The 23,670-nt window shown below is 43.6% G+C and overlaps 1 protein-coding gene across 1 annotated transcript in view; it reads right to left on the bottom strand.

The window, feature by feature from the left end:
• LOC141157341 (inter-alpha-trypsin inhibitor heavy chain H3-like) overlaps positions 1 to 23,670 on the bottom strand; it is a 308,234-nt gene that overhangs the window by 35,109 nt on the left and 249,455 nt on the right. Inside the window, exons 14-16 of the mRNA XM_073644460.1 lie at positions 18,907 to 19,067; positions 14,304 to 14,354; positions 12,386 to 12,418 (exon numbers count right to left, since the gene is read on the bottom strand). Of these exons, the coding sequence (XP_073500561.1) occupies positions 12,386 to 12,418; positions 14,304 to 14,354; positions 18,907 to 19,067 (245 nt within the window). The remainder of the gene's footprint in view (positions 1 to 12,385; positions 12,419 to 14,303; positions 14,355 to 18,906; positions 19,068 to 23,670) is intronic.

The following is a 23,670-nucleotide window of genomic DNA, read 5'->3' as shown; positions in this document are numbered from 1 at the left end:
CGAGCTGGCCCGTGAACTGCACTGTGCTCACTGAGTGACAGGACACTGCTCAGTGAGCATAGCACAGGTCAGGGGCTCGTTCGCTGGAGTGAGGCATTCTCCTCTGCTCCTCAGCATGTGCAGTCACCTCCAGTCACCGCAGACGCTGAAGCAAAATTGTCGCTCAGATGGATTACAGCGTGGGACAGTATGTCGGACAGGTGGGTATTATGTTTTTTTTTTTTTTTTTACAGGGAACAATGGATTCAGGGAATTAAGTGTAAAGGAGAGTATAATATTTTTATTTTATTCTTATTTTTACACTTGCTGGACACAGCGGGGGCAGAATACAACTGTCAACATTGTCCCTTGCTGGGGCTGATCGCAGCACCAGCAAGGGACAATGATGAGACTTCCCTCCAGCACTTGGCGCTTGGGAACAGCGCAAACTGTACCGCTGGTTCCCAGGTGCCGGTTTGTGTCATGCTGATGACACACAGATGTCATCCGTGTGTCATCAGTGTCCACGTGTGGGGGACATATTGCGGCCCATGCTGCTGGTAAAAAATAGACGTCAGCATATTTTGCCCATGGACACGCGGTCCGTAAAAGCACACTAACATGTGCGCAGACCCATTCATCTGAATGTGTCTAAGTGTAAGTGTCTCCAGTACTTGTGAAAACGGTCACCACAAGTGTCAAGGTAAAACATATATATTATAGAAAATCAATTAGTTTCTTTTAATAGATTATCTAATCAGTGTGAATCAATATAGAGATGATGGAATAATCTATGTGTATGTATGTATGCAAATGTGTATATGCACAAGGATTATGTTAATAGTTAATGAATATATAACTAACAGCTTCTGTTCTAATTTGTAGACATGAACAACTAAATGATTTCCTGGGAATGACGTATGCATGTGCATGGCTGATAACAGAGAGATTCATGTCGAGTTGGCAAAGATGGCGCTGAGAGACGAACTCATCCCCTTCCATCGGAACTCCTAAGGTGTTACTCAGAACAAGAGATACATAGATGAACAAATTACAGTGTGACAGTGTGCTGAGTTATCAGAAAAGAGCAATAAATTTTACTAATCCCACCTAGAAAGAGAATACTATTTAACCCCATGTCTACATAATAAAGTATGCCATTTGCGTGGTTCAGGCTCTGAGTGAAGTTTTTCAACCAGATAAGCAGATTTGGTTAATTAGCTTCTCTGCATGCACTCGGACATCTTTAATTTGGAGGAGAGCAGTTACCTAGTGTATCTTAAATTGGTGAAACCTTCACAAATGGTGCAGTGACTCGGATCACACTCGAGGGGAACTCTAGGTCTCGGGGTGCCCATCACTGGACCACCTATGGACTAGCCGGGACTGCTCAAAGCGAGAGCCTGATCAACTCTCATCACTGAATACGGTAAGTCTGCAGATTTAATGAATCCATAGTACTTACTCGTATTTTGAGCAGTCTCTGGTGAGTTTGTGGTGTCTAGATTGGCCCTTAGGGACAGCCCCATGCGACTGGGCGAGTCCCCGCTGTGTGATTCCAAGAACTCTGGTGTGTAGTCGCTCCTGGCTAACTGCTGCTCTGTGGTATATCAGGGGTCCCTCCCATTAGAACGATCTTTGTATGCAGGGGCGTATACGTATACACTTGAGAATTTGGGAAAATTTCTTTGTTTATAACGTGGGCACGCGGGGAGTGATGTTGTTGCTGATAAGTCGTGTATTAAGTTGTCATTAGGACGCGGGCGGTCAGGGCAGACCAATCCTCTATTAAGTCGTTTATTAAGTTGTGGGACTCGCGGGGAGTGAAGTTACTGATAAGTCGTGTATTAAGACGTCATTAGGATGCGGGCACGCGGGGTTAACCAATCCTCTATTAAGACGTGGAATATGCAGGGAGCCAACTGCATCGCTAAGTCGTATATTAAGACGTCACTAGGACGCGGGTGCGCGGGGTGTTCAGTGCTTCATTAAGTCGTAAAAGAATCAATTCAGTGCTTGTTAGGGAGTGTAGGGACTTGTTACAATTCTACTTGTGTTTCAGCTGCCTGGTCTGATCATAGGTCTAAGGGGACGCGACGCTTGGAGCCAAAATCATGAAAAAACTAAAGACATTGTTTGTGTCGCAGGGGTCGCTCGATCAGGAACAACAGGACCCCAAAGACATAGTTGCTAGAAGTGAAGGAAGGAAAAATATAGAGAAAACCAAAAAAAGTAATGTCATTGCGTGGGTTGTACCCGGGGGGGGGGTAGATCACAGTACGAGATGTTGAATGCAGCAATTTGTGAAAACAGGAAAAAATTGGAAGATAACTGGTCGTTGCAAAGTGCATACATGTGGAAAAAGGCTGCGCTGAGTTTATCGAAAGAAGGGAAAAAGTATGTGCAGAAACTTAAACAGTTAACTAAAATATGCGAGCTACCAGATAAGGGCTAGAATGGCAAAAGAAAAAGGGCAAGCTAGAAGATAAAGGATTGTTACAAACAGCCTTGGCTTGGTATAGAACAGCAGAGAATTTGTGGGGGTTGAGGAAGAAAATACAGACAAAAAGGGAAAGACGCCATGTTATGTGTATCACAAAGATACTGCTCTCCAGCCACCGCCCGATAATGGCGGACGGGGGGGATGGACTTGTACAAATTGCAGTCAGCAGAATCCTGATAATAGAGATACTTCTCGTGCATGCGGGGCACCACGTCCCAGACCTCACACTATTCCTCCCCTCCCCACCATTCCTCCACCACCGCCCTATAATGGCGGCACAATGAATTGCTGGGGGTGTTCTAATTGTGGCCAGCAGAATCCATTGTCAGCAGATTATTGTGTTGCATGTCACGTGCCCTGTCCAGGAGGCCCACCCCTTGCTACTACCCAAGCCACTCCTAGTGCCCCATCCTCATCTGTTATACCTATGTCCGCCCAAAGTTTCAACCCTTCCTGCAGCGGCCATGTTGCTACACCCATTGCATCACCTTCGGCCTCTGACCAGATGTCCCTTTTGGTGGCAGCCATCTTGACGCACCCTTCCTGTAGTGTGCTTCCTTCTGGTGACGGCCATCTTAGCACACCCGGAATACAGACCGCAATACACACTACACCCGGAATGTGTATGATGAAGATCATCATGATCAGTGCGTGTCACAACTTAGAGCTAAAATCAACAATATTCTGAACTATGTTGGAACAAGGAACCTTACTTCTATTGCTCTTCCTGCTATAAGTTCTGGAATGTATGGATTTCCTATGCAAGCCTGTGCCCAAGCAATAGTCCAAGCTATACGGGAGTATAGAGGACTAACTACGTTGGAGGAGATAAGACTAATCAGCAATGACTATCATAAATCTCAAGTTCTCACCCCAGCGATGGAAAGTGCCATCAGCCGCCAGATGACCTCAGAAGATAACCCAAATAAACTATTTCCTAGACAAACAAGCCCACCTCCTGTTGCTGTGTTGCCAGTATCTCCCTCAACATCTTCTCAGTCAGAATGTCCAGTGCCAGATTACCATAACAGATATGTGGCATTCACACCTTCGCAAGTTTATCGAGTGATTAGACAACTACCTGACCCAGACAGACACCCTATGGCATTCTACAGAAGAATCAGACAAATTCAACAAACATATTCAGCCACTTGGAAAGATCTTCATGAAATCTAGCATTAAAGCGAGAGATGCCTTCTGGCCAATAATTCAAGTAGCTCTAAATGACAGCCAAGTGACAGACAAGGAGATTTACCAATCAGGAGGAGCTTTTCGTCAACAACTTCAGCAATGGGCCAAGGAGCAGCTCACAGACTCATCTACCAGTGTATCGGACTGTACTCAAGAATCATGGGAGAATGTAAAAAAAAAAAAAATTTTTTTACACCAGAATCTATACTCTGTTCAAGGATCAAGGGTTCGATGACGGTCAGATGATCCAACAGAATCTGCTAGTCACTTCATTTGTTAGGGGACTCAAAGGGGAAATCTCAGCGAAGCTTGCAGACTCCAGGCCAGAATACGTGGACATGTCCCCGCGAAAGGTACTCCTCATTGCTAAAGCTATAGAGAAACAATTGGATGCTGTACCAAGGCCTGCTCCAAGGCCTGCTCCAGAGCCTACTCCAGCACCTGCACCAACTCCTGTTCCTGCTCCTGCTCCAGCTGCTCTAGCAGTCTATCAACCTAATAGTTAACAATATGGAACATTTGGGGTAGTTTAATCGTGAAAGTAAATAAAACCCCATACTATGACTTATTTGTCAATGAAAAAGGACTACCGAAGTGTATATATGCCAAGGATTAAACAAAAAGAGAAAGACTTCGAAACACGTCCTAATTAGAAAACATGTAATCTTTTATTTAGCAAAATATAGAATTTAGGAAAAAACACTCTGGGCAAAGCAGGAGCAAGTGGCGTGACTCCCCAGTTGCTGTAAGTATGTGATCTCCTTTGATCACACTATGCATATTTATGGTGCACAACTCCTTTACTATTCTTTACAGTGACTGGGTATACGTACAAGTTTAAATATCCTCTGCAATTATGTATTTCTATGGGCACATATGGTGCAACTATGACACCTCCATATACAGAGTACTATTGTGGTGACTAATCTAAGGCAATTTAATGTCTAAGATATGGGAATTCCTATGATATCTACTGTTGTCTTAGAGTATTAATATTGAGCAGTCATATATGTGACATGATACTCAATGAGTTTGAGAATTTAAATTAATTATCCAGCATAGACATGCACACTGTCCCCTATGATCTGCCGTATTTGTGTCCCCAGTGTATTCTTATTTGATTTATCTCTATACAATAATGAAGAGAACGCCAGTTTTGTCTCCAAGCTCTTTTTTCATTGTTTTTATATATCTGTGTGTGATCCATATGTGTTTTTTCCTAAATTCTATATTTTGCTAAATAAAAGTTTACATGTTTTCTAATTAGGACGTGTTTCGAAGTCTTTCTCTTTTTGTTTTATTCTCAGTCTATCAACCTGCAAATAATCAACAAGAACAGACGTCATATCCCCCAGGATACCCACAACAACTATACCGCTCAACCCCACAGAGGACCGAGTTTAAGACTAAGGGAACCAATCTGTCACCATTGTAATCAACCAGGGCATTTCAGAAGAGGATGTCCGGAGAATAGAGGGGATCCTTTCTATGGCTCAATGCCACTCACCTACAACCTGCAATTTGAAAGAAGAGATTCTCCACGCTACCAAGGGAATCCACGATACTCCCACCAAGAGTATAGACAGCCATCACGGCAGCCACCACAGAGAGAGCATGAGACAATGCTAAGAGAACCTGTGCAGAATTACAGAGACCAGCCACCGCAACAGATGTACCAAAATAACAGGGACCCACCATGCCGGTTTGCGGGGGAAGACCAGAACTACCCCGCATAGGACAGTGGCAAACCCGTTCTCACCTTGACCTCAGTTGAAAACGACCCCACTAAATCTGGACTGATTTCTACTGTCAAAATTGATGTAAAGGACAGAACTTTACCTTTCCTAGTAGACCTGGGTGCAGCCAGATCAGTAATACAGTCAAGAGATTTTCCCCATGAATCGCTTATATCTGATGATTTCCTTTCATGTGTGGGATTGGATGGAAAACCACACTCAACCCGACTAACATTTCCATTGTCTATTGGGAAAGAACAGAAGCTGCTGGCCAGATTGCTCATTTCAGACACCTTCCCGCTTAATTTGTTGGGAGCAGATCTACTCCAGTAGTTAAATGCTCAGATATCATATGATGAGAATGGAATGCATCTAGATGTCTCTACTCCGTTATCATTAGAGGAACAAACAAAGGTACATGCCCTCCCATTGTGTGTCATCCAATTTGCAACAACAACCGCCATACCACAGCATTGTCTTGACTGCATACCACCTGAACTCTGATCTCAAGGTCCTGATGATATAGGCCGGCTGCCTGTCCCACCAGTCCAAGTTTTCCTGAAAGAAGGTGCATGGATTCCCAGACTCCCATAGTACCCACTGAAAGCAGCCCAAGAAGCGTCATTAGATGCCCAGATCCAAGAATTACTCAAGAAAGGAGCATTAATTCCCTGTGTTTCTCCTGCTAATACTCCATTGTTTCCAGTGAAGAAAAAAACTGCAAGAGGAGAACCGGATAAATTCAGGATGGTGCAATATTTGAGAGCTGTGAATGCAGTTACAATCCTGGAGAACCCAGTGGTGCCAAATCCACATACATTACTCAGTGACATTCTCCCTGAGGCAACGTATTTTACAGTAATCGACTTGGCAAACGCCTTCTTCAGTGCGCCTCTGTATCCAGACTGTCAGTATCTTTTTGCTTTTACACATAGAGGAGTACAGTACACTTGGACCGTTATGCCTCAAGGAGCTCAGAACTCTCCTCATCACTTCACACTGGCCTAAACTACCTGTCTCCAACCCTGGAAGAGTGAAAACCCTGAAGTCACATTGATACAATATGTCGATGATCTACTCCTCTGTTGTCCTGACCAAACTTGCCACAGGTTCAGCTATTCTTTGCTCCAATTTCTGGCCACCATCGGATGCAAAGTTACTCTGCGAAAGCTACAATGGTGTTGTACCAAAGTTGTGTTTTTGGGTCATTGCATATCCCAAGGTACCAAGCATCTCACTGAAGAGCGGAAAACTGCCAAACTGTCAAACAACTCCAAGCTTTCCTGGGAATGGTCACATACTGCAGGCAGTGGATCCCTAATGCGTCAGTTCTCATGCAACCTCTATATGACGGGTCCACTCTTCTGAGCTTGACCTGCATTTTGACCAAGAAGCTGAAGATGCAATGGACCAGTTGAAAGAACTCATCATTTCAGCCCCTGCACTGGGGATTCCCAACTATGAATTTCCATTCTTTCTATTTGTCTCTGAAGCGTCTGGCACAAAAACATGGAGGCCACATGAGACCCATCAGATATTATTCCAGTAAATTGGATCCAGTGGCGCAAACGGCTCCAACATGTCTCAAAGCAGTGTTGACAGCTTCAGAACTCCTCCACAGAACAGCAGATGTTGTACTTGGCCATCCTACAACTATACTGGCCCCTCATGATTTGAATGCTATCCTTGCACAAACCCAGCACAACCATCTATTTATTTAACGTCGTGTCAGAATCCAATGTGAGCTCCTTTTACCAGAAAATATAGCTCTTCGGTGATGCACTGTCTTGAAACCCTCCACTCTGCTTCCTCTGTCAAGGGGGGACTGCTCTGAAGACTTAGGGGGGTCCTCAGAAGACCATGAATACCCTGATTCAAGTCACCAAGAGTCACCACGGTTGTTTCTGCTGGACCACGGCCATCTTATATGTCAGCTCAAGAAGCCAAACTGTATGCTCTGACCGAAGCCTGCAAGTGCGCAGAGAGTCAAGTGGCCAATATCTACATGGACTCGAGGTACGGATTCGGGATTGCCCACGACTTTGGTCTGATATGGGCCCTGAGGGGCTACAAGACAGCCAGTGGGGATGAGGAAGAAACGGGAATAAGAAATTTGGGGTGGAAGAAGAGGAGGAAGATGAAGAGGAGCAAAGACTGGAAGAGAATCCGACACACAGGACTTAAGTTTACCGGCAGAATGCAGTAATGGAAAAGGAAAACAAGGATGGATCGGACGGGGAGGAACGTTTTGTAATGACGGAATCTGGAGCGTGGGAAGAAGAATATGTCTGCCAAGAGCACTGTATCCTGCAGTGGTTCAGTGGGCTCATGGAAAGGTACATAGAGGGAAGAATCAGATGATTTCAGCTATCAATAAACTCTATATTGCACCTAAGATCTCAGTTCTTGCTATAAACTATACTAGGAGCTGTGAGATTTGTAACACTTGTAATCCCGGAAGAACAGAACATGTGCCAAAGAAGAAACTGGCAAAGTCACAGTATCCTTTCCAGAGAATCCAAATTGATCATATGCAATTACCCAAGGGTGGAAGATATGAATATGTTCTGGTGGTGGCGGATATGTTTTCCGGCTGGACAGAAGCGCACCTAGTAGCCAACATGACTGCTAGAACTGCAGTGAAAAGGCTTCTGGCAGAACTTATCTGCAGATTTGGGATTCCAGAAGTGATTGAAAGTCATCAAGGACCCGCCTTCACTGCAGAAGTTACCAAATCAATCTGGGAGATGATTGGGGCGGATGTGTGCCTGCATACTCCTTATCATCCTCAAAGTAACGGCAAAGTTGAAAGGATGAATGGCACTTTAAAAAACAAAATTCTTAAAGCCAGTAAAGAATTGTCACTTCCATGGCCGGAGGTGCTGCCTATTTCCCTATACTCAGTTCGAAATACCCCGAGACAACCCAACAACCCACAAGGCTCACACCAAATGAGATCTTGTTTGGGGGGGCACCTAGAATGGGTCGATATTACCCACAGCAGCTTAGTTCAGGGAATGATAAGCTTGTGAATTTTGTTGTCGGACTTGCTAAAGAGTTAAAACTAACACATGCTCCAGTGTTCTCTTCTATTCCAGACTCAGATCTTGAACCAGGTACTCACAGCATCCAGCCTGGAGATTTTGTCTGGATAAAGAATCATGTGCAAGGCACACTGGATGCCAAATTTGAAGGGCCCTACCAAGTGTTGCTTACATAACCTACGGCTGTGAAGGTCGAAGGCCGAACATCATGGGTCCACACATCCCATTGCAAGAAGGAGGTCTCAGACCCACAAACCTGATGTTCCTTTGTCTGATGACAGTAGCTGGGGGGGGGGAGCCTTTGTTACGGTAACACATGCATTCCAAACAATTATTACTAAAGAGAATGATATTCCAGTTTTCTGGTACAACACTTCCTTGAATGTGATGACATGAAGATTAGGATTAGATTGGAGGATAGGAGGGCAAATAGACTGGGGAATGTGCCTTAACTAAAGCAATAATGTCTGTTTACCTTATATCTGAGTCCCAGGAATCCAAAAAGGAAATAAAGGCTGCGTTTGCAGGTACATACAGGGCCAAGGGAGAAGTTAACCCCAAAGGCAGTTTTGACCCACATATATATATTGATGTTCTCGGAGAGCTTAGGGGAGTGCCAGACGAATTCAAGGCCTGAGACCAAGTAAAGGCGGGATTTGAGTCCATAATACCCATAATAACCGTTAACAAGAACGTAGATTGGATAAATTACATATATTATAACCAACAAAGATTTGTCAATTACACCAAAGATGCCTTGCAAGGGATAGCTGACCAACTAGAACCCAACATCTACCATGGCTTTCCAAAACAGAATAGCTCTGGATATGTTACTTGCAGAAAAAGGAGGGGTATGCAAAATGATAGGTGAGCATTGTTGTACTTATATCCCAGACAATACCGGCCCCACAAGGAAAGTTACTAAGGCTCTCAAAATCTATGAACAGACAGTTCCCCTTAGAACAAAAGTGTTGTACCAGAGAGATTACCGGAAGTAAATGAGTTTGTAAAGTTAATATCCATATTTCTGTGTTAGGGGTGGCCCTCGATTACCCAGTCACTAGATCTTTTAGGGTCTCCATCCCTTTCCTGTTGGTCTTCGTATGAGTTAGATTTAGGAACGTCGGTGGGTCTGTCTAAAAGGGACGGGGCGCCCGTCACATCGTAGGGTTCCAGAATAGCCTTAACATAGGGTCAATTCTTCTCCCCCTCTGATTTTTAGCATATGGATATTAAAAGTAAATAATTGATTTTAGGGGGGTCGGTCAAGGTAAAATATATATATTATAGAAAATCAATTAGTTTCTTTTAATAGATTACCTAATCATTGTGAATCAATATAGAGATGATGGAATAATCTATGTGTATGTATGTATGCAAATGTGTATATGCACATGGATTATGTTAATAGTTAATGAATATATAACTAACAGCTTCAGTTCTAATTTGTAGACATGAACAACTAAATGATTTCCTGGGAATGACGTATGCATGTGCATGGCTGATAACAGAGAGATTCATGTCGAGTTGGCATACATGGCGCTGAGAGACGAACTCATCCCTTTCCATCGGAATTCCTAAGGCGTTACTCAGAACAAGAGATACAGTTATATGAAAAAGTTTGGGCACCCCTATTAATCTTAAGCTTAATGTTTTCTTAAAATTGGTGTTTTTGCAACAGCTATTTCATTTTGATATATGTAATAACTGTTGGACACAGTAATGTTTCTGCCTTGAAATGAGGTTTATTGTACTAACAGAAAATGTGCAATCTGCATTCAAACAAAATTTGACAGGTGCATAAGTATGGGCACCTCACCAGAAAAGTGACATTAATATTTAGTAGATCCTCCTTTTGCAAAAATAACAGCCTCTAGTCGCTTCCTGTAGCTTTTAATGAGTTCCTGGATCCTGGATGAAGGTATTTTTGACCATTCCTCTTTACAAAACAATTCCAGTTCAGTTAAGTTTGATGGTCGCTGAGCATGGACAGCCCTCTTCAAATGATCCCACAGATGTTCAATGATATTCAGGTCTGGGGACTGGGATGGCCATTCCAGAACATTGTAATTGTTCCTCTGCATGAATGCCTGAGTAGATTTGGAGCGGTGTTTTGGATCATTGTCTTGCTGAAAGATCCATCCCCTGCGTAACTTCAACTTTATCACTAATTCTTGAACATTATTGTCAAGAATCTGCTGATACTGAGTGGAATCCATGCATCCCTCAACTTTAACAAGATTCCCGGTGCCGGCATTGGCCACACAGCCCCAAAGCATGATGGAACCTCCACCAAATTTTACTGTGGGTAGCAAGTGTTTTTCTTGGAATGCTGTGTTTTTTTGCCGCCATGCATAACGCCTTTTTGTATGACCAAACAACTCAATCTTGGTTTCATCAGTCCACAGGACCTTCTTCCAAAAAGAAATTGGCTTCTCCAAATGTGCATTTGCATACCTCAGCCGACTCTGTTTGTGGCGTGCTTGCAGAAACGGCTTCTTTGGCATCACTCTCCCATACAGCTTCTCCTTGTGCAAAGTGCGTTGTATAGTTGACCGATGCACAGTGACACCATCTGCAGCAAGTTGATGCTGCAGCTCTCTGGAGGTGGTCTGAGGATTGTCCTTGACTGATCTCACCATTCTTCTTCTCTGCCTTTCTGATGTTTTTCTTGGCCTGCCACTTCTGGCCTTAACAAGAACTGTCCCTGTGTTCTTCCATTTCCTTACTATGTTCCTCACAGTAGAAACTGACAGGTTAAATCTCTGAGACAGCTTTTTGTATCCTTCCCCTGAACAACTATGTTGAATAATCTTTGTTTTCAGATCATTTGACAGTTGTTTTGAGGAGCCCATGATGCCACTCTTCAGAGGAGATTCAAACAGGAGAACAACTTGCAAGTGGCCACTTTAAGTAGCTTTTCTCATGATTGCATACACCTGGCTCTGAGGTTCAAAGCTCAATGAGGTTACAAAATCAAAAAAAGTGCTTTAGTAAGTCAGTAAAAAGTAGGTAGGAGTATTTAAAACAAGAAAATGATAAGGGTGCCCATACTTATGCACCTGTCAAATTTTTTTTGATTGCAGATTGCACATTTTCTGTTAGTACAATAAACCTCATTTCAAGGCAGAAACATTACTGTGTCCAACAGTTATTACATATATCAAACTGAAATAGCTGTTGCAAAAACACCAATTTTTATAAAACATTAAGCTTAAGATTAATAGGGGTGCCCAAACTTTTTCATATAACTCTACATAGATGAACAAATTACAGTGTGCTGAGTTATCAGAAAACAGCAATAAATTTTACTAATCCCACCTAGAAAGAGAATACTATTTAACCCCATGTCTACTTAATAAAGTATGCCATTTGCGTGGTTCAGTCTCTGAGTGAAGTTTTTCAACCAGATTAGCAGATTTGGTTAATTAGCTTCTCTGCATGCACTTGGACATCTTTAATTTGGAGGAGAGCAGTTACCTAGTGTATCTTAAATTGGTGAAACCTTCACACAAGTACTGGAAACACTGACGTGTGAAAGAGGCCTTAGTTTGTTTGTATTCCTGTTGTCTGACGATGGCCCACTTCCTGACCATTCTTTCATTTTTTGATTTTGTACTTTGATTGCCCTCCTGGTTCTGACTCAGCTACCTGAGCACTCTTGCCACAATGCTCCATCCACCAGCAGCTGACTCAGGAGCCCCTGTCCAGATGTCTGTACATAGGTTAAAGGGTGAAGGCCAGGGCAATGCCTGGAATTTGGTAAAGGTGAACGGAGTGGCTTGAACTAAGCCTGTTTATGATAGCCATTTTTAGAGCTGCCAGGCGACCACTCACAGAGCCCTGTTGTACGATGTTGCATAGAGCTGTAATACGGCCATGTGCATGATGCTTAATATTGTTATTTTTTCTTAAATCATAGAATTCCTTACCAAAAACTGGAGGTTGATATGAAACTGTCTGATCTAGGGAAAAAAGAAAAAAGCACATTAAACCTATTACTTACAGCAAAGCTTCATCACTAAAAAGCATTGGCTATTAGATCTCCAAATTTAAAATCTATTTTCAGTTCTTTCAGTGCCCTACTTATCCTAATGATCTATTATTGCTGTCCCTCTTTTTCTGGTACATTTTATTGGAATGCTCGGTACTTTTCCCAGCTCCATGGTTTCCGGAGAAGTGATTGCCCACCTTCACTTCCTAGTAGGGTAATAATTAATAATAAGTTCTAGATGCCTACCTGCTTTCTGGACGCCTTGCGCTCCTGTTTATAGACAGTTGGACTAGTGGCATGGTTGAATCACTGGATTGAACTGTGTGATCTCTGATGCAGCAATTGGAGGCAGCTTTGCCGCAGCAGCATAGAAGGGCAGGGGCACTGAAGCTAGCTAAATCCAGCAAGCTTAAGAGCAGTACTTGCAAGCTTTATAGCAAAGAGACTGTAATCACAATATTCTATGTCTTAGAGAACATCCACTGCTGATAGACTGCAGAGGTGATCAGTAACCAAAACAATGAGCAGTAAACAAAATTAAAAATCCCTTGGTTTGTGAAAATAGAGAGAAAAGTTGCAAAGTTGCTTGTTCTTACAAGCACTTTGCAATTTTACTAATTTAAAGAGGACCTTTCACAAAATGTTTCATGCTCCATTGGACACAGGATGTAACAGTTGACGTGCCCCCTGGGCCGTGGGGTACTCAGTAGCCGGGCCGGTCGATGCTGGGGGATGTAAAAGTGGCAGTGACCCGGTCCGTGGCCTCGGGCGGTCAATTATAGGGAAAGCAAAAGGGGAAATAAAGTTTTTAGAGATAATGTTCGTGGCGCCACCTGTGGCATGCGGCTATATGGGGCCGTTGCGGTGGTTCAGATCCTCTGGAGCTGATGTTAATGCAGCAGAGTTGGTTCAGCTCTCCACAGGCAGAGCTTAGCCCCAGGGCAGTAGATGGTGATTTTATGAGGTAGATGTTGTTGGTGCGGTGTAACGCAGGTGATGGAGCAGATAATGACCAGTCCACAGCTTAATGGCGGTTTCCTATTATCTTTACTTGCGGTTTTTAAGCAGACCGGGGCACGGGTACTAGCTGGTAGTAGAGGTCCGGGCGGCCTGGGAGCAAGTTGGGGATCCACCTCGCCAGGTAGAGTTGTAGGCCTTCCCACTGCGCTATTCTCTTTGGCCCTGCTGCTTGAAGCTATGCTGCGGCCCTCGTCCCTGAGTAAAACGTGTTTTTCCTCACCCGTATGGCAGGCAGCTTGTGCCTTCCTGGAGTGTCGCTCCCATGTGGGACCTATGGTGCTGCTGTGTCGCCGGGCGTCTGGTGGGGCCAGGAGACCTGCAGTCTCCTGCCCTCCGGATTCTGCTGCTGCGCCTTCCGTGCCCTACCACCATGGACTCCGGTGTCCGGTTCCTTAGCGCTTCTCTCCTCTGGGGCGAGCTTGTATACAGCTCCCTTCCCCAGGTCCTTCCTCGTCACTCTCCTGTCTCCAACACCTCTCAACTCACTCTAGCTAACCCTGCCTCCAGATTCCAGTTTGAAGGGGAGGAGCTCCCCTTTCTGGTCTGGAGCCAGGAAAGTGTTGTATGCTGGTAAACCTGTACCTGTAGTGGACTTCTTTTATTCAGTGCTGTCTATACGGCCTACTGGGTCCATAGATGAATGTTGCCCAGTGCATATTTGATATGGCCTCATCAGGCTAAAACCATTGTATTATTTTACAGTATTAATGATGCTTTTAATGTGCTTTCTAATGCATGGCATTGTTCTTTAGTTCACATTTTTTAATTTTTTTATTGTATATTCACTGTTCACGTGTAATAGATCAGCAGTACAATAGGATTAAATGAAAACTTACGTGATACCCGCGAAGCAGAAACAGGTGATGAATAAGAAGGTTTGTATTGTCCTATAAAAAAAACAAAAAAAAACAAAGTAAAAAAGTTGATTACAGAAAACTTGCTTTAAAGAGTGATTAGAAACGCACTTTCCAGAGCACTTTCCAGACATCCCTATTGCTTCTTGGAGACCTAGACAGATTAAATCAACCATTATGTGCAGAGAAAGATGAGAGCTTGTTGTGCAAGTGATGTGCCCCCTGGGGCTGTGGGGCACTCGGTAGCCAGGCCGGTCCTTTTCTGGGGTAGTCACGGTGGCAGTGACCCGGTTCGTGGCCCCGGGCGGTCAAATAATTGAAGAAAAAGGGGAATGAAGTTTTTGGGATAATGTTCGTCACGCCACCTGTGGTATGCGGCTATAAGGGGCTGCCGCTGCGGTGCGGATCCACTGGAGCTGATGGTGACGCAGCAGAGTTGGTTCAGCTCTCCACAGGCAGCGCTAAGATCCAGGGCAGTATATGATGAATTGTGGAGGTAGATGTTGTTGGTGCAGTGCAATGCAGGGCTGGTGACGCAGTAATTAGTCAAGGAGACAGTGGAGTGCAGTCTTCAGGCTTTACTTACAGTTGTTAAACTGCTCCAGGTTACAATGGCTAGGTTATAACCGCCCACGTCGTTCTGTGTCCTCCGGGGAAGTGATCCAGCTAACTCTCAGGTATCTTGGAAGCACTTGAACGGGACCCCTTTCTGTGTACCTCTCCAGGTCGTCTCAATGCACTGGCTCTCGCCCTCCTGCCCTGCGCCTCACACCCAGTGTCCCAAGCCAGTGGCCGCGGGCCTTGTCAAGCGACGTCCTCTGGGTCCATTTGGTCCTCTATGGCCACCTTTTCGGCAAATAAGTGTGGAGTGTGGCTACAGCACCTGAAAATGCTGCAACCTCCGGTTTGCTAGCTGAGACCTAAAGTACTCCCCTACTGCAGCCTGATCCCTCCACGTCAGCTTGAATTCGGGTGGCATCCTGCACTCGCTGTGCCCCTGGGATCCCTTCTATCTCTGGAGCCTTTCCCACTGCTCCTGTCTTCTCTCCTCACTCTCCTCCTGGGCCTCTCTGACTGGGCCCTACTCCTCTGCTCTCCTGAGCAGGACTGAACTCCTGAGAACTCATGAACTCAACTCCTTCTAGATGTTTGTATCTGCCTTTTATACTCCTACCCTCTGTGCTCCACTGAACTTCTTCCTCCACCCACACCCACTACATGGTTCCCCCTCTCTTGGTTCCCCCCCTTCCAGCCAGGGACAGGGCTCAGCAGTGAACAAGTGCATCTTGCCCCGCCTGCTGATCTGGAGTGGTGTAGTGTTGGATGTAGGTGTGTGGGTCCCGGGTAGTACTCCCTCCTTACCTGAGAGTGGGGTACCACACCTCTGGCTGAGATGCAGTACCTCTGTGGCAACTGAACCCGCAGGGGCGCCACACAAGCCCCCATCAAAGGCAGGGACACAACTTTTGATGTACATGTACAAGTGTTTTCTCAACATTATAAGTGAATACAATTTGCAAACAGCTTGTAAAAACTAAAAACTTTGCAATGTACTTGTTATTAAAAATCCTTTGTTCCCATGAACAGAGGGATTTTTCATTGTACCGTTTACTGCTTGTTGCCTAAGTTAGACGGCAGTGGTGTTCATTCTCCTAGGCAAGGAAAAATGCATTTAAAAGCACTTTTCTATAGAGTTGATAAATGCTGCTCCAAAATTAATTGGATTACTGGATCTGCCTGTTATGATCTGCAACATAAACTAAGGAAAGATAGGGAAAAGCTGTCCCTACAGTAAGACTAAGCTGAATCCCTACGATGTAGCGGGCTGCCTGTTCCTTGTGAACAGACCCGCCTTCGTCCTCGGCTAGTCTGAACGAAGACCTATAGAATTAAGGGAGGGGTCCCTAAATGAACTAAGGACTGGGACAAAAATGGGACACCTCCTAAACAGAAGTTGTTGCAGAGCACAAAAGACAAACTGACAAAAAGTACTAGAGGTCCCAGAGGACCAAGCGAACTAGACAGAGATAGGCACCGAAGCACCTGGCTAGAGAGACAGTCAAACACTGAAGTCCAGCAAAGCCAGAAGGGCGGAGCTGGAATATATAGGCAGATGGTCATGTGACCGCAAACACAAGATAAAAAAACTAACAGGAGGGTTCTAACACTGCCCAGGTTCAGTGCCCCAGTGCTCATCTGAAACTGTAGGGGCAAATCAGAGAGTGCACAGTTGGGGCTAGCGGCACAACTATGCTGCTAGTCCAAATTGTCAGTTAGATTGTGCTTCTGAACAATAATGTGGACACAACCCCTTTAATGCATCTACCATAAATCTTCCAACAGCTGTCGTGGCCAATGAAATGGGACGTGCAAATAGATTAGCACCAGCTCTAGACCTTAATATTGGGCTGCCCACCATAATGTAGAAAAGGCAATGATCATCAATATAACAACCTACAAAGATATTCCACCAATAATAAAAGAGAGGACGGAGCTCCTGAAAAATGCTATTAAGAAAACTGCTCTCATGAAGTCCTTTCTGATGTCTCTATGGTTATAACCTCTTTTAAATCTAGAGGTAAGATCCTCAGCTTGTTTAAAAAAAGTTTGATAATCAGAGCAAATCTTGCTCTAAGAAATTGGCCTATTGGCATAGATAACTTGAGTTGTGGAGGGTGTGAGCAAATTGTATGTAGAAGGGCCTTAGTAGCCGTAGTTTTTTGTTAGATGTCTGTGCCATGCTGTGTCTGTATCATCATGAGATTTCGCAGTCATTACATTCAGAAAAATCTACATTCAATTGACTATATTTCCATGTAAGTTTGAAGTTTAACTCATTCATATTCAGAAGGCTGAGTAAATTGTCCAACTGCGATGTGGAGCCCTGCCAGATGAACAGTATATCATCTATATAACGAGACCACAAGATCACGGCATTATAACCATATGTGTTAAGGACAACCTCTCTCTCCCACAGCCCCAAAAACAGGTTGGCGTATAAGGGCGCGAAAGTTGCCCCCATAGCCATGCCTTGGAGCTGTGGGAAGGCGCGGTCCTTAAATACAAAAAAGTTATGAATAAGAGCAAAATCTAGTAGAGCGAAAATGAAATGAATCAAATCTGAATCCAAATTGGTAATTTTTAAAAAATATTTTGCCGCTCGTATCCTGAGGTCTTGGTGTATAGAGGTGTACAGCAACTCCATATCGCAGGTAACTAGCCACATGTTGTCCTCCAGTTGTATGCCATCCAATCTCCTCAAAATGGCAGTAGTATCCCTAGCAAAAGATAGAAGTGTTTCAACAAATTGTTGTAGGTACAAGTCAATAAATCTAAAAATAGGTTCAAAAAGACCCCCGATTCCCGAAACAGTGGGTTTACTGGAAGAAATGATGGGGTGCTCGTGAAATTAAAGTAATAGGAAGTAGTTGGTATCAACCAGATATTCAGGAATAAGAGCTTCCTCGTCTTTCTTCTTGCCCATCAAGTGCAATTTGTACCAGCTGAGTCATCATTGGGAGGGGGGAGGGGGAGTCGGGCGTAACAAGGGGGCATATACTGATAGGTCACATCTTGTTCTCAATACATATATAATGCACCCATATTTTATGTAAGCCATGCCTCCTGATTAAGTCCAGTGGGGTGAAATTCACGTTGAGGTTCTTGTGCGCCCCCCTCCTTGTGTCTCTCCTGGAATACTATCTGTATTGGCTCATCATGTCCCAAGCTATTAGCTATTTATGATTCTATTATCCTGTGTATTTTTTTGTGACATGATATGCTGTGATGGATCCCATACAGTGGAATTGAGCACCTATAAACTACCATGTAAAGTTAATCTGTCAGCAGGTTTTTACTATGTAATCTGAAGACAGCAGGAGAGAGGCTGAAACACAGAATTCAGGGATGTGTCACTTGTCAAAGTGCATGCTGTTTACTAACTGTGAAGGATTTATCACTAAAAAATTAACATTGCCGGGCTACACTAGTCTGACTCCGCCCCTCCTGTGATGAGCAGCTCACTGTCTATGGACTTTGCACACAGAGAGCCTGATGTGGGCGGGGTTAGCTGTGGTGTGGGTGGAGTTAGCTTTCTCAGCTCTGCTTCATTCAAAATCTAAGAGCTCTGTTTGTGTCAGAACGGCTGCACCCAGTAATCTAAGTGATACATTGTTGGATTCAGCTTCTCTTTACATACATTATGCTGCTCTCATATGAGATAGCAAAAACCTGCTGGCAGATTGCCTTTAAAAAAATGTATACTGTGATTTTACAGGACTCTGGGTAGAACAGTATAGTATATTATGCTACTTTATACCTTTGCTATTACGGTATACTGACTTATTACATCTGACTAATAGACACCTATTAACACATTTACATTGCAATATTTTCTAGCTTGCAAAGTAAATGTAATAAATACAACATGATTTAAGAGATGGAGATCCCTTGAACCAATATCGTCACACATTCTAAAAAAATTGAGTAATTTTTAAAGTGTATGTTAACCTTTATTTAAAGCTGACATTATATACTGTAATTGCCTAGAAATAGTTATTTACAGTATTTTGATTATTCCTCCTACCTTCCACAAGTTTATCAGCTATTAACGTTTCTTCATCTTTGCCTTTTTCCTCTGGTTTTGTAACTACCATCGATGTTAATGGAGTCACAAACTTGAACTTCAGGGACAACTCCAGTGCCTGCGCTGTAAGATTTGCTTTTTCTGATGGGTCCGCGTAAATCCTTAAATTAAGCAAAATAATTTCAGAAACCCAAACAGTTATCAAAATAATTATGTTACTCACCACATATACTATTTTGTGAAAAAAAAACACCTATACTATATATTTAAAAAGACCAAAATAGCTAAAGTAAACCTTTCAAGTTGAGCATACTTTCCCATTGGCAGTCCGTGGATTACAGAGCAGGTTGAGTAGATGGATTTATAGTTTTGTAGCAAATGTTTCTATATAACTTTTATTTGATTTAGTTACATAGATGATCTGAGCTTATGAGTCCAGTGGGAGGTGTTAGTCAATGATTGACAACCTTCATTGTATCAGAGGTCATACAGTGCCCACTAGCTGTCAATCCCCATGTCATTGCACCTATAACAGATAGCAAGTTGTACCGTTTTAAGGGAAAAAAAATCTGTATGTTATTCACTTCCACTTTACTTCCAGTCTTTGTTTTTTCATTTTTGTTTTTCATCCCTGTCGTCGAAAAGTGCTACATTTTTTATTCCTATGTTGGCATAGCCAAATAGGGGCTTGTTTTTTTTTATTAGAATTCTAATGGAACCAATTAGTTTACCATATAATACATAATAAAACAGTAAAAAAATATATCTCTGTGGGACGAAATTGAAAAAACAAAAAAATAAACAACATTGTATTTTTTTTATGGAGTTCACTTTGCTGATAAAAATTACATGTTAGCTTTATTCTACAGGAGCGTACAGTTGTAACAATTCCAAAGTTATATATTTGTGTCTCATTACTTTGTTTTACTACTTTTGAAATAATAAAAAATTAAAACAAAAATTTGACACCATATTCTGTAGCTAATTACTTATTTAGTTTTCCATCAATAGAGCTGTATGCGGGCTTGCTTGTTGTGAAGACAGCTATAGTTCTTATTAGTAATGTTTTGAAGTATCTTTTTAATCACTCTTTATTTCATTATATCTGGGAGTTAAGGTGGCTGAAAATCAGCAACATTAACATTTTTATTTATTTTTTTCATTTTTATTTTTTCATAATTTTAAGACATTTGTCATAGTGGATACATACAGTAATATTATAATAGTTTGGACTTTTATGAAGGCAGCAATATCAAACCTGTTGTATTTTTAAATTTTTTATTTTTTTTTACAGATAAACACAATTTATTGTAAAACTTTGGTTTTCATTTTCCTTAGTCTTGAACTTGTGAATGTTTGACCTCTGGTATAATACACTACAATACTTGGGTACTGCAGTGTATTGTCCTGCAAGAAATCTCCTATTAAACGATGTCAGGTTTGGGTGCGTTCATCTGACCCATCAGCAGAAGTCCTCCTCTTTCTAACTGCTTAGATGCTAGAGCTACTATTGATCACACAATTTAGGGAGGTAATCTACAGCAATAAAAATTGGGAACTGTCACAACAATTGTAGGTGGGTGTCAGCTCGATAGTACTCTACAACTGACTAGGGATGAGAGGAACCGTGAAAGTCCGGGTTCTGGTCCCCGAACTTTATTCCACGGTATGGTTCGGGTACCCAAACTTGAACCAGATCCCGAACCCTATTGAAAATAATGGGGAGCCGAACTTTTGAGTTGGAAAATTCTCTTTCTCTCTCTGCAACGGACGTCCGGGAGAAGTCCATGTTTGGCGTTTAGCACCAGACACTAACTGTCTGGTACGAACCCTAAACTTTTAAGTTCTGGTTCGCTCATCTCTTCAACTGACACCTTCTCAGCTCTAAAAGCTACTCTATAAAACTCCTTCTAAGACCTCATTCAGACGTCCAATTTTTGCATAGAAGTGCTACCCGTGCGGTTCATGGATATCACTCGGACCTGTGATATTCTATGAGACCATTCACATGCCTGATTGTTTCTTCGGACCGAGTGTTCCACAGAAAATGTCTGATTTTGATCTGAGGATAGGATCAAAATCTGCAATAAAAGTCAATGGGTCCGTGGAAAAATCGGACGGCACTTGGATGACATCCGAGTCTGGTCCAATTTTCATGGATTGTCAGAATGAAGAAGGTGGAGACATTTTTTTTAAATTTCTTCATGTATGAGAAAATTGGATGTCACTCATACCACACTCTGATCAAAATAATCGATCAGTTTTTCTCATGCGCAAAAAACTGGACGTCTGAATGAGGTTGAATATTCATTCATCATGCATACATGTGTATGCATGATGAACATGTGTTCAGTTCATTATGTCCTGCTCGTTAACACACTGCCTGTAATCTGATATATTTAACATGACAGGTTATGACACTTTTTTCAAGTGTGTGAAATAAATACAATGATAACTTTATTAGTTCATTTGTTTTTTTCCACTATTTATATTATATTAATTTGATATTAGATATAATATTAGATATAATATTATAATATATATTTTTCAATTAGTTATCTTCAGTATGTTTAATGGCTCACTTTTTCTAAAACATGGTGTAGAGATCAAAGGGGTTGTCCAGTCTTCTGATAAAACTCTGCAGTCACTCTGTGTGACTGCAGACTTCTGAATCCTGACAATGTATGTGGTGCACACGGTTTCAGGCATCACAGGTAATATTGTAGGGGGGTGTCACGTGACAGCAAATATGCAATTTACATACTTCTGGTCATATTCCAACCAGACGTCCTCTCTCAATACAAGTGAATTGATTGAGTACATCTAATCGGCATGTGACTGTGTGTATGCAGATTTTATACTTGTGGATATATGAAAGCTTGTGAATCCTGGCAGCATGCACACTGCACACAGTCGGGATTCAAAACTTTGCAGTCATGTACAGATTAAAAAAAAAAAGTGTTTACATTTTGTGAGACCCGTAATGTTTTCATTTTTCAGTTGATAGAGTTTTATGAGGTCTTTTGTTTTGTGCGGCAAGCTGACGTTTTTATTGATATCATTTTAGGGTAGATACAACATTTTGATATTTCTTTTTGCTTTTTTTTGCAGAGTAGTAACAACTGAAAAACACATTCTGGTATTTAGTTTTTTTTTTACTCTTCACAGTTTTTATTGATCATTTACCAAACATAATCTATATATATAATCGTCTTATCCCGTCTGTCTGTCTGTCTTTCTGTCTGTCTGTCCTGGAAATCCCTCGTCGCTCATTGGTCCGGCAGCGGCCAATCAGCGCCGTGGGATTTCTGAAAAAAGATGGCGGCTGTTAGCGGCTCATCTGCGGGACGGAGCTCAGCGGCGATGCAGCCGGCAGATGAACGGCGCGAGGAGCTCATCTCCCGACCGCCGGCGGCGCTGACCTCCATGCGGCTAGGGTGTGAAGGGAGGACCGGGGAGCGGCGCTGCGGGTTGGAATACTTCTGCTGCGAGCGCCCGCTCATGTCACGGGTTCTCGCAGCGGAAGTAGCCGCACAGGCAGCGGCGCTGACCTCCATGCGGAAAGGAGGACCGGGGAGCGGCGCTGCGGGTCGGGATACTAATGCTGCGAGCGCCCGCTCATGTCCCGGGTTCGGGTTCTCGCAGCGGAAGTAGCCGCACAGACAGCGGCGCTCCCCGGTCCTCACCAATACGATTCGCTGTTTGGTCGCGATCTCTCGCCGCGACCAATCACCGATCTTGGTGCAACATTTAAACACCGCTGTGCTGATTGGTCGCGGACGCTATTTAAATGTGGCGCCCAAATCGGTGATTGGTCGCGGGCGGCGTCGGCGACCAATCAGCACAGCGGTGTTTAAATGTCTCTGCAAGATCGGTGATTGGTCGCGGCCGCTATTTAAATGTGGCACACAAATCCCGCGACCAATCACAGATTTGGCCGCCACATTTAAACACTGCTGTGCTGATTGGTCGCGGACGCTATTTAAATGTGGCGCCCAAATCGGTGATTGGTCGCGGGCGGCGTCGGCGACCATTCAACACAGCGGTGTTTAAATGTCTCTGCAAGATCGGTGATTGGTCGCGGCCGCTATTTAAATGTGGCACACAAATCCCGCGACCAATCACAGATTTGGCCGCCACATTTAAACACTGCTGTGCTGATTGGTCGCGGACGCTGCCCGCGACCAATCACCGATTTGGGCGCCACATTTAAATAGCGTCCGCGACCAATCAGCACAGCGGTGTTTAAATGTGGCGCCAAGATCGGTGATTGGTCGCGGCCGATATTTAAATTTGGCGCCCAAATCGGCGATTTTGAACACAAATGTCCGGACCTTAGTAACACTATGCGGCTACTGTCGGGAGATCAGCGGCTAGCGTGTCAAGGGAGGACCGGGGAGCGGCGCCTCGGGTCAGGATACTTCTGCTGCGAGCAGTCGCTCATCTCCTGACTTCTCGCAGTGGAAGTAGCCGCACAGGCAGCGGTGCTCCCCGGTCCTCACCAATATGATTCCGCTCCCCTGTCATCACCAATACGATTCGCTGATTGGTCGCGGTCTCCGCATCCGACCAATCAGTGATCTTGGCGCAAAGTTTAAACAACGCTCTGCTGATTGGTCGCGGACTCCAGCCGCGACCAATCAGAGAGATTGGCGCCAAATTTAAACAACGCTCTGCTGATTGGTCGCGGCTGCCAGACGAGACCAATTAGCGAGATTGGCGCCAAATTTAAACAACGCTCTGCTGATTGGTTGCGGACGCCAG

The sequence above is a fragment of the Phyllobates terribilis genome, unplaced genomic scaffold, assembly GCF_046119375.1.
Source record: "Phyllobates terribilis strain yellow unplaced genomic scaffold, ASM4611937v1 Scaffold_8__6_contigs__length_399053987, whole genome shotgun sequence".
Lineage (NCBI taxonomy): Eukaryota > Metazoa > Chordata > Amphibia > Anura > Dendrobatidae > Phyllobates > Phyllobates terribilis.
Note: the sequence above shows the minus strand (reverse complement) of the source record. Positions and strands in the feature narration are given on the sequence as shown.